Raw genomic sequence first — 12,077 nt, 5'->3', positions numbered from 1 at the left:
TATCCCTGCTGCAAAACTTCCATTAAGTTCTTGGCAATCATCCAGGCTACACTGCTGGAATCTTTCTCCAGCCATTTTAGTTCAGCCAGACTGTTTTGAGACAGCCTTAACTTAATGCAGGGAGCAACACAGCATCTTGCTGTTAGCTAGGAGCTTGCTGCGAGTTAGATCACTGGTCCAGGTGTAAAAACAAACTACAACGCTGGATATCCTAAGGTCGGTGTTAAAGGTGACACTATAGATTCTATAGAGCCATGCAAGATCATGCAACGTGTGAAGAAAGTGGATAGAGGGAAGCTTTTGTCTCCATCGCTTTACACTGGAATTCAGTGACAGCCAATGAAGCTGAATGGTGGAAGATTCGGGACAGACAAAAGATGGTACCTCTAGCTGTTGGCGGCTTCACATGATGCTCCGCTGGCTGGCTCTGATGGGAGTTGGAGTCTCAACAGTGTCTGGAGGACCACACATGGGTCCCCATCCCTCATTGAAGTAGAACTTTCAGCAGATGGTGAGACAATACACTTTAGAAGGAAGCTCCACCGGCTTCCAGATAGGATCCTGGTCTCCAATTAAGCCCTGGTAATATATTTCTGAAACCATGTAGAATCAGACCACAGGAAAGTACCCTACCACCACATCCTCCAACTTGGTCTGGTGGCATCTGGGCTTAAATATGCTTTGGATCAGGGCATTCCAATAGATGATGGATGCAGCCAATTCTATTTATATCTCAAATATGGGACACAACAAACGTATAGCCCATTTAGAGCAAGCCCCATTCACCCTGAAATAATGCCAGCAAGCCTCCATAGAGAAATAACAAGTTTAATAGTACTTTAAAATAAAAAGGCCTATCTATTTAAACATAAAGAACCAAGGATATTTAGATCCAAGAATGAAAAAAGGTTGTTTATGGAGTCCATCAACTTCACTTAACCGTTGCTTTTCCGCAAAGGACTGTCAACTGGTTCTAAGGAAGGGGGGGAGAAAGAAAGCATGGACAGTTGATGGAGCTCTCCAAACATCCCTCTGAACCACCAAAACTCCAGTTTCTATGCAAGGAATGCCTTACACAGAAGTATTTCTGAGAACTACTTGCATGGATTTTTCAGACCCGAGAAGGAACAGTGCAGATTGGCACAGCTGACAACCATGTAACAATGAACCCTACCAGTCCCCCTGTGGGGAGAAAGCCATTTCCAAGGTTTATTCTGCACACTTACCACAAGGCTGTGGATATGCTGGACGGTGTCCTCATTCAATAATTCCACGTTGACATTCTGGAGGTCTTCGCCAGCCGAGCAGAGAGTCTGAACAAGAGCAGAGAGTTGCTGTTTGCAAGCCGCATGAGTCGTGCACGCGCACCATTACGCATGTTACTGCTTCGTGCTGCATAGAGGAAGTGGGCAGAGAAAAGTTCCTCTCCCTCTTCCCTAACGCTAGAACTCATGGTTATCCAATATAGCTGAACGTTGGAAGAGTCAGGGCGTAGGACTTATTCATGGAGCACAGAGTTGAACTATGGAACACTCTCCCACAGGAAGAAGCGATGGCCACAAAACTGGATGGTTATAAAAGTTGATTAGACAAATTCGTGGCAGAGAGGGCTACTGGTGGCTACTAGCCATGGTGGCTATGCTCTGCTCTGCCTCCACAGCTGGAAGCAGCAAAGAAAGGGGTTTGAGAGACGTCCTTAATTTTGGAATGTGTGTCTCAACCTGGATGCATTTATATTTGCAAATCAAAGATGCACAGCCCGCCTTGGCTGATACAGTACCTTTCCATCAGACAAAGGGATGTTGACAAAGGGAACTGAGCTTTCATGGGGCATCGACATACTCCGGAGCGTCACCGCCTGCATTCTCTCCGAGGCAGATGCACTTTTGGAGAGACCCCTTTGTGGAAATCTAGGCACCAGAAAGGGGTGGGGAAGGGGGGTGGAGGAGAGGGAAGGCGGTTCAGAAAAGAAGAAGAGTTTGGATTTGATATCCCGCTTTATCACTACCCGAAGGAGTCTCAAAGCGGCCAACATTCTCCTTTCCCTTCCTCTCCCACAACAAACACTCTGTGAGGTGAATGGGGCTGAGAGACTTCAGAGAAGTGTGACTAGCCCAAGGTCACCCAGCAGCTGCATGTGGAGGAGTGGAGATGCGAACCCGGTTCCCCAGATTACGAGTCTACCGCTCTTAACCACTACACCACACTGGCAAAACAACTTATCGAGGAGATGACGCAAGACCCCTATAAGGAGAGGGTCCAGACATTTGACGATGTTTGAGGATGTTTGTTTTTTTTAAAAAAAGATAAGATGAGCCATGATAGAGGTGGATGGAATTGCACACAGTGCATAGAAAGTAGACAGAAGTTTTTCTCCCTCTCATAATACATTACAATTTAACAATATCCAATGAAACTGAATGTTGGAAGATTTGGGACAGAGGAAAGGAAGTACCAGCTCAAACCTCTTCCCACATTGAGCTTCTCAGGTAGACTGGAAGGGAACAAAGGCTTGATTATCTAGTTCTTCCCAAGGTGAGGGGAAGGGGGCATAGCTAAACCTGGCAGGACAGCTTACTTGATTGTATTAACCTCTTCATGCATGCATTCGACTTAAGTAGGTTGGCTGTATGAGTCTTGATTATCCCACAATATTCATGTCTTTAAAAACAGCATGGCTTGCCTTTTAGAGCCCAATGAGATGCACTTGGAAGCAGACACCGGCCGCTCCCGCATCGAGGTCGATCGCTCAATGGTTCTCCCGTTTGGAGTGGCGTATGCAGACCTGATGGGACACAGGGGGCATTAAAAGCTCCATTGATTTCACACTTGCAGCCTCCCCCATCGAAATATGTAGAACTTGGTTTTTAGCTGCACAGCACCATAGTTTACTGGGCGTAAGATATGGCGTAGGACCATGGGGGGGGGCAGACTATATTTTGAAGGAAAAAATTAACAAATTCCTATGCCCCACAAATAACCCAAAGATGCATTTTAAATAAAACGACACATTCTACTCATGTAAAAACATGCTGATTCCCAGACCGTCAATGGGCTGGATTTAGAAGGTGTTTGGGCCAGATCCAGCCCCCGGGCCTGAGTTTGCCTACCCATGGCGTAGGGTCTCTTGTGCCATAGGCAGAGCTGCTCCTTTGAAAGCAGATGCACTTCGCTGCCTCACAAGAAAAGAACCAAGAGGAATGAATGTAGCAAGAATATATGGTTAGTCTTACCTGGACGGAGTCCCTTGTTTGCCCTTTACAGCAGAAGCCAAGGAAGCCAGAGAATTTGTTTTAAATGCCTGCAGGAGAGTAAAGCAGCAAAACAGGGTGTTAGGGCAACAAAGGTAATCCATGGAAAAACCAAAGTTGTTTAGCATTCCTAAAAGTCACCCGATTCTCCACTGTTTGGAATAGTGATCCAACTTTGCAGATTTATAGGCAATGGGATAATGAATAATGTGGGGCTTGTCTGCCTGTTTCCTGCCACCAGCAAACAACCACTGCATACCACACACAGCATTTCCCAGCTCACATGCACCACCTCACACATAGAATGCTGCATAAGATCAGCATATACACCTTTTGTGCCCTGGCGCTGGTGTCAGAATTGAGGGGGGCAATGGATTTCAGGCAGAGCCTGCCCCACCCCCAGCACCTGTCGGGGTCTGATCTTGTCATGCACACAAAATTCTCATGCTGACTTCTGTTGATTCTGACTTTACACAGAGAACCTTGGGGGAATGGACCCTTTGCCAATCTTGGGAGCCACTGAACATTCAACCTCACCGGGATCACTCCATTTCCAAGGTTGCAGAGGCAAAGAACTCTCCAGGCCACACTGCTAAAGAGGGTAACTTTGAATCAGCAAAAAAGTGTAGCGTGTCTTACATATAGGACCTGCAACAAAACAGTGAGTGCGTTCCCATGCAGGTTTCCAGACGGCTGAGCCCTTTCCCAGGATATTCCATTCCATTCCCAACCTCAGTTTTGTTCCCAGGACACCCAGCGTTGCATGTGCATTCAGCATACTCAGTTTTCGTTGCGCTATTCCAGGTCCTCCCTACACTCTTAGTGTTTCCCAATCTCAGTATTATTATTATTTGTACATCCATAAACCTCCAGGTTCCCCAGAGCACATAACATCTCCCTCTTGTGCATGGAGATGCTACAGAAGGATCCACACTTAAGAACATGAGCTTGCTATGAGCACATACAGGATCCTATTCCCCACTGACCTTCCGAGACAGTTTCCTGGCCGGGGCTCCACTCCCTTCTTCCTCTCCCTTGTATTCCACAATTGTCGTGACCTTAACTATAAGGGGCAATTTAGTCAAGGGTTATTATAGGCATTTTATGCATGCATCTTACATCAGTCTCTCCAAAGCTATGGCAGGATACTTTGGCTTGGATCAAACAGCATCAGGTTTTGCACACTCACAAACTTTCCTCCTCTTCTGTCCCATGGGGAAGAAATAACACACCCAAGGGCCCATGAAAATAAAATGACTGCCCATAGCATAATGCCATTCCAGAAATCTATGATGTGACCACATCTGAAATTCCATGTACTGTACTGTTCCATAGCTGCCAAGTTTTCCCTTTTCTCGCGAGGAAGCCTATTCAGCATAATGGAAAATCCCTTAAAAAAAGGGATAACTTGGCAGCTATGCTGTTCTGGTCGCCTCACCTCAAAAAGGATGTGGAGCAATCCGACTGCGGGGGGGAAATGGCAGCACTGGGTTTTTTATTAGTTTAGGTAAAAGAGATGGCATGATAGAAGCTTATGAAATTATGCGTGGCATGGAGAAAGCAGATAAGGAAAAAAACTTGTCTCCTCTCATAACACTAGAAGTTGTGGACATCCTATTAAGCTGAATGTTGGAAGATTCAGAACAGATAAAAGAAAGGACTTATTCATGCAGTGCATAGTTAAATTAAGGAACTCAATCCCACAGGAGGCAGAGAAGTCAAGCAACATGAATGGCTTTAAAAGAGGATTGGAGGAGGAGGCTATTGAGCCTCATGGAGGAGGAGGCTATCGAGGGCTACTAGCAATGAAAGCTACTAGCCATGATGGCTATAGTCTGCTTTTATGGTCGGAGGCAGTAAATGCTTCTGAATACCAGTTATTGGAAACAACATGAGGGAAAGTGTGCTCTTGTGTGGGGAGTCTGTTCCCACAGGCATCTAGTTTGCCAATGTGAGAAGAGGAGGCTGGAGTAGATGGGCCATTGGGCCTGATCCAGCAGGCTTCTTATGACCCTCCAGAACAACTGGTAAGCCAGCTCTTCTGCATTTTGAGCCCCAGATGTCTACTCCAAAGTCCAGCCCTGACATCATCACTGCCATCGAACATTGACCTGCTTGGCGTGGAACAGCAAGTCAAACCATGGCCAAGCGTGAACACTCTCAAACCATAGTTTAGCATGTTGCCAGAGAGGAGATTGCACCCAATTTTTTTTCCCTCTGCTGCATCTGAGAGCTAAGCTGTGGTTTGGCTTAGCAAATCCTCCACATTCAGGTTCCTGGGTTTATTTTGCTCCAAACAAACCTTGGCTACTACTACTGTAGTTAGATAAACCACAAGCCCTGATCTGAAGGATATGCCAAGCCAAACCATGGTTTGGCACAGCTGTAGAGGGACTGTGAAGCATCAGCATCAGCAGCAGTGATTTCCCTTGCGTGAAACTGGGCAACCCTCCCTCCAAGCAATGTTAAGCTTGGAAGGTCAGCTTACCTCGTTTGCTGTTGCTCCTCACTAGCCTGGGAGTTGGCATATCTGCTGCGCGGCAATCCTGGGGACAGGAGGGAGAAAGAGGTGGGATTATCAGGCCAGAATCTCTGTTGTGGGTTTGGTTGCTGGATCCAGAGTTGGACACATGGACGAATGTCAGAAGAGGCAGGTGACCAGAGCATGTTTCACCTATGAAAAATCTTCCCTCTGGAGCAGAGTCAACCCATGGGAAGCTGACTTATACTGAGACAGACCAATGGTCCATTTATCTCAGTACTGTCTACACTGACTGACAGCAGTTCTCCAAGGTACCAGGCAGGAGGTATTTCCCAGCCCTACCTAGAGATGCCAGGAATTGAATCTTCTGGGACCTTCTGCATGCAAAGCTGATGTTCTATCACTGATCCCAATCTACTTTGAAACCATTCTGGACCTTTGCTTACCGGTAGCTTTGCAAATGTGCTAGCAGTTTTATTCCCCAAAGGACCTGGGACAAAATCACATGCCACCCAGAGCTTGCCAGAGCTTTGACAAATGAGTCTGGTTTCTACTGCAATCTGCCCCTCCCACCCACCATTTAAAACTGCTTTCTCACTGCTTACACCTAAGAAGTAAGGCATTCTGGTAAGGTGACACAGATCTGGCACCTGCATTCTCCTGGGTCATATCACGCAGAATGCCTTGCTCTGAGAAAGGACTCCCTTTTATTAATGGGGGGGTCAAGGGGGGAGGAGTGGGGGCAGTAGCAAAATAAGGGTGGTCCAATACTTTGCACTAGGCCTTGGGGCAGACTTGCCCCAATCTGCCATAACCTGGGAGCAGCATTGCTCAAGAGGCATAAGGATCTGTTACTGTTTTTAAAAAGCATTTCTGTGTTACTTGGTCATACTTACTGCCATGGCGGTGGCGATGACTGTGGCAGCGGCAGCTTCTTCTTCCTTAAGATCTGTGGTACGGAGACAGGCAATTACACCAAGGCAGCCAGTTGCCGATTAATCAAAGGGACTAGCTTCTTATCAATCACCCAGTCTTTATAAAATAAAGGTTGGAGCAAAATATGAGCACAAGGAGAGCCTGATGGATCAGGCCAATGGCCCATCTAGTCCAGCATCCTGTTCTCACAGCAGCCAACCAGATGCTCGTAAACAAGACCTGAGCACAAGAGCACTCTTCCATCCTGCAGTTTCCAGCAAGTGGTATAAGGAAGCATTAATGCTTCTGACCATGGAAGCAGCACATAGTTGTACTGGCTGGTAGCCATCAGTGGTCTTCTCCACAAATCTGCCTAATCTAAGTTGATGGTCATCCTGTGGGAGGGAGTTTCACTGTTCAACAATGTGCTGTGTGAAAAGGTACTAAGAAGTGGGAAGTGGGAAAGAAAAGTATTGAAACAGCACATAGTTAAGCTATGGCGTTTGTTGATGACCACCAACTAAGGTGGCTTTACAAGGGAGTTAGACAAATTCATGGAGAGAGGGGCCATCAACAGGTACAAGACAATGGCTTTATATTGCTTCCAATATCAGGGGCATTATGCGTCTGAATATAGTTGCTGGGGAGCACTATTGAGAAGAATGCAATTGCACTGGGGAAGACTGCAATTGCGCCAGGGTCTTGCTTTGGGGCTTTAGGCTTCTGGCTGGCCACTTTGGGAACAGGATTCTGGACTAGATGAGCCCCTGGCCTGGTCCAACATGTTCTACTTATGTTTTACTAGCAAGCTTGTATCTGACTTTGCACAGTAAGTCTTAAGTAACCAAAAAACTCTGTAGTTGTGAATTCAGCAGTTAAAATCTGTGTGGTATTAAAGGCTCAGACACGATTCATAATGGCATGCAACCTTATCCAAACATAAATGAAAACCAGCTCCTTGATCTCAGGACCCATCATGCAAAATCTGGTTGGGGTATCTTAAGAGGTGTCCGAATGCACAACAAACAAGCCAAGAAACCACTTTTCAAAATATATATTAGATGGTGGGGGCCAAATGCAGCTTTCCAGGTCTCTCTCCCTAGGCCACACCCCTCACTCACTGCCCTTGCTTTGCACCCTCCTTGCACTCTGACCGTGCTTTCTGCTTGCCTGGGTGGAGGGCAGAGATGGGTATGCGAGTGTGTGCAGAAACTAGCCTACTGTGCAAAGGTAAAATTGACATTAGTGGCTACCTGATTTAGAATAGTTTAACAGTCCACCCTTCTTCCAAGGGCACTCTGGGAATTGTAGTTCTGAGAGGGAAACATAGCTGCCAAGTTATCCCTTTTTTACAGGGATTTTCCCTTATGCTGAATAGGCTTCCTCGCGAGAAAAGCGAAAACTTGGCAGCTATGGAGGGAAATAGGCATCTCCTACCAACTCTGAGCAGCCTAAGCCAGGCATCTCCAAACTGCGGCCCTCCAGATGTTTTGGCCTACAACTCCCGTGATCCCTAGCTAACAGGACCAGTGGTCGGGGAAGATGAGGATTGTAGTCCAAAACATCTGGAGGGCCGAAGTTTGGGGATGCCTGGCCTAAGCCAACCACAGTTCCTAAAGTTCTTTAGAGGAAGCCCTGACTATCTAAAGTGGTGCGATAGTGCTTTAACTGTATAGTACAGATGGGGACTTAGCAAGCCCCATTGAGAAAGTGGTCGAGCAAATTCACGATGGGGGCCACAAGGACCTATCTGCATGATAATTCACTCAACACAGTTCTAACCCCGTCCACTCAGAAGTATGTCTGAATTCAACAAGTCTTACTCCCAGCAGGTAAGTGGGGTTTGGAAAGCAGCCTCACCAATCAAGTCCTCCCTCCTCATTTTTCTCATTACCACCGGCATGGCCAGCAGCTCCACCTGGAATGCCTTCTCAGCTGTCTGCAGAAGCGAAGCCAGCTCTTTCTTCAAATCGCGCAGGTTTTCCTTTGCTTGGAGAAAGGGAGAAGGATGGTGGAAGATGCCTTATGCTGAATCAGTCCATTCGCCTATCTACCTCAGTATTGTTTACACTGACTGGCAGCAGCTCTCCAGGCTGTGTTCTCTCTCCCAGGTCTACCTGCAGGTGCCAGAGGTTGGACCCGGGACATTCTACATGCAACACAGATGCTCTAACCACTGGACAATATGGCCCTTGGCAGAAACACAGCACTGCAAGAACCTGAAATGAATCAAGTGAAGCAGCTAGAATTAAGGCATTTCTGTCCTTTGGGGAACAAAATTGTGGGCACATTTGCAAAGCTAAGCAAGGTCCAGAATGGCATGGATGGGGGACTGAGTGTTGAGACTCCTGCATTGCAGGGCATTGGACAAGATGACCCTTGGAGGTCCCTTTCAAGTCTACAGTTCTATGATTCTAATCTTCTAAGCCCCACTCCTTGCTTTTCACTCCACTTCTCCAAGATTCGTTTATTTATGCACCAACTTTTCCTCCATGGAGCTCAACGTGGCTTATACATGGTTCTCCCCCTCTTCACTTAATCCCCACAACATCCCTGTAAGGTAGGTAAGGCTGAAAGGCGCTGATTGACTCCAAGGGAGCTTCACGCTGAGCAGGGCTTTGAACCCTGGTGTCTCTCAGTCCCAGGTCCTGCCCCAGCGTTTCTCAACCTTGGGTCCGCAGGTGTTGTTGGACTACAACTCCCATCATCCCTGACCACTGGCCCTGCTAGCTAGGGATGATGGGAGTTGTAGCCCAACGATATTCGGGGACCCAAGCAAAGGTTGAGAACGGCGGCTCTTACCGCTACACCAGGCTGGCTCACATTTGCTCACTCAGACCCCCCCCCCCGAGGCCTCACCCTGGTGTTGGAAATCCCGCAGAAAGAGACTGATGCGCTGGTCCCTCTGCTCCTTGCTCGAGAGGCTCCGATCCGACTCCACTCCGGAGTCCGCGCTGCGCTTCTTCGCCTCGTTCAGGTGTTTCCTTAGCGCCATGGCTTGCTCCCAGCTCACAAATTGGGAAAGCTCAGAAAGGAGAAGGCATCTCGCTGTATGTGTGGATTTATTGCAGTTCCCCGCCCTGGCTGTGGACACGCCCACTTAGGACCCTGGAGAAAGAGGGTGGGGGGACTGATTGCAGGTGCAAGGCACGCTCTTTCCCTCAAGAAGTCAAATCAGCCCTGGGGATGGAGGGATCAGCTGCATGGAGCTGTTCCTTTGTGGGTGCCTTTAGTTCTCCCAGTTTATTGAAAGAAGGGGTATGTTCACAACAGACTTCGCTTTTTTAAAAAAAGGAAACGTGGGGGGCTCAAACCCTGGATTAGTTTTCCTCCATTAACGCCTACTTTTTCCTAGATATATCAGCATGGTGGTGCAGTGATAGATTTCACCTGCTGAATTTCACAGTTGTTAAAAGGCCCTGGAGTGAGTAGATATTGTTCCATGTGTGAACAAATGGCTGCATTCAGTTGGGTTTACTCAAGAGTAACTGTGTTTAGGGTCACAACCCTGGGGTAGTTTTGCCACAGTCCAATTTTTTACAAGAGTTTTGTTGGCCTAATGACTGAGACAGAAAGGTGCTTGGCAATCTAGGTGGCCATTTTTGCTCGTTTTCTCCCTTGCATCCTAGTGGGCTGTGTTTCTTTAAAAAAAACCCACCTGTGGCAGATTTTAACCTCCTCTAAGAGCCTTGCTGCATCAGACCAACTCTATATATGCTAGCTTTTTATGTTCCCAAGTGTCAGCTGTGAGAAAGGCGGCTTCTAGAAAACTCATTAAAATATAGGCTTCCTTTTTTCTGGAAAACTTCTAGAAAGCACCACGACAAAACAGTTTCCAACCATTCTTTTATTTAATTTTTCGAAGTTGTAGGTACGTTTAAAAAGTCATCCCAAGAACAGCATGAGGAGCACCTGTAGGAAATGTGAACCTACGAGCATGCATCACAATGTTTAGATATTGCCTTACTCATTAAAGATGTACATTTTTTAAAAACAAAAAACAAAACAAAAATTCAGTGTAGTAACATTCTCCACCTGCAATCTCTAAACCGTTTATTTGGGACTTGCATCCACTGAGGTCCACTCTGGAACAGATTTCCGAGGATGACCGCCTTGCCTCCAGGACAACCAGGTTAAATTTTAGCAGCTCATCACAGTACTTACAAATGTGTCAAATCAACTGTGGAAGGATCGTACCATTTCTCAAAAGATGCAGGAAAACAATAACAACCACAACCCCATTCATTCTCCCTCAGCGTACCAGAAATCAAAAGGCACCGCAACAGTGTTTAGAAAACACAAAGGAAGGTAGGTCAACATCCTTGATTTAATAACTAAACCTCTAAGGATTGCTGCTCCCATTTTTAAAAAAAGGTGGGAAGCAGCAGGTGTGGGAGGAAAAAGCAAACCTTTTAAAACATCCCTGCAAAAAGAGTTATTTAGAAACATGTAAACCTTGCATCGTTTTCAGGAACACCGGGTGTAAACACAAGGTAGATAGAAAACCCACTGGCTTGTTAAGACTACAAATACTACCCTTCCCTCCCTCCCTCCCACCCTTCCCAAACCCAACGGGGGGAACTTACAAAAGTATATAAAAATATATAGTAATCACGAGTAGCGCACAGAATTCTCTTGCACTGTATGTTCAATATGAAGGCCCTTCCCAAGCAGTGAGCCCAAAGCCAGGTTTCCGGGGGGGGGGGAGTGCAATTCCTTTGTTTTTGTTTTTAAACTGCAGTGTTCCAAGAGTGAAACATGCTAGTTTTCAGTAGTTCACGTAATCAATGCTTAGGAAACCGTGCCAAGCAGTTGCGCCAGCAAGCTGAGTGTTCTGTTCATTCAGCATTCCAATATCCCCATCCTTGCACGGCGTCAGTAAAATGGTAGGTTTAAGGGGACAAAAATGCAGAAAGGACGTTTCTGCTGCTCTCGGATGGCAGTGTGTCCATCTAGAATTAACGCCACCCATAAGATACATTTGTTTGCCCCTTTGGAATTCAACTCAGCAATATAGTCGAAGTACGCAGGGTGATCTGCAGCTGTAATTGCTTTGTTCACTTGGACCGTTCTGCAAACTTGGGTCAGCAACAGCAGCAGTCCCCAAAAAAGCTAAGCCAGGTTTATGTACATAGGAGCCAACTCCTAGGGGTCGAGGGGCCTTTGCCCCCCCAACCAATAAAATATTTGAGGGGGCCAGACCCCCAAATTGATAGGCATTGCCATTCAAATGATGTGCATGTGCTGCATCATGTGATTATTTGTGGCAGGGCTTACCTGCCGCCCCCCAATATTGAAGTTGGCACCCCTATTTATGTACAAGACTGAGATGGATTAATGGGGGAGGAAATGGTACTTTCACACTATATCGCAAAATGAAGCCCAGTTGGACCAACACGGATCTACTGTAGGAGAGCAAAGTGTCATGA

At 46.7% G+C, this 12,077-nt stretch overlaps 1 protein-coding gene across 1 annotated transcript; it reads right to left on the bottom strand.

The window, feature by feature from the left end:
- Window positions 1–812: 812 nt before the first annotated feature.
- On the bottom strand, window positions 813–9,719 carry LOC118086937 (borealin-2-like). The gene is made up of 10 exons (XM_035119041.3): window positions 9,508–9,719; window positions 8,509–8,637; window positions 6,630–6,682; window positions 5,740–5,797; window positions 4,238–4,314; window positions 3,234–3,301; window positions 2,684–2,785; window positions 1,781–1,910; window positions 1,227–1,313; window positions 813–973 (listed from the first exon to the last, which is right to left on the bottom strand). Exons 1-10 carry the CDS (start codon window positions 9,641–9,643, stop codon window positions 932–934), a joined length of 882 nt encoding a protein of 293 aa, XP_034974932.1. The 5' UTR covers window positions 9,644–9,719; the 3' UTR covers window positions 813–931.
- Between the last annotated feature and the right edge of the window lie 2,358 nt (window positions 9,720–12,077).

The sequence above is a fragment of the Zootoca vivipara genome, chromosome 6 (assembly GCF_965207765.1).
Source record: "Zootoca vivipara chromosome 6, rZooViv2.hap1.1, whole genome shotgun sequence".
NCBI classification, from domain to species: Eukaryota; Metazoa; Chordata; class Lepidosauria; order Squamata; family Lacertidae; genus Zootoca; species Zootoca vivipara.
This window is presented reverse-complemented; position numbering and strand designations above follow the sequence as displayed.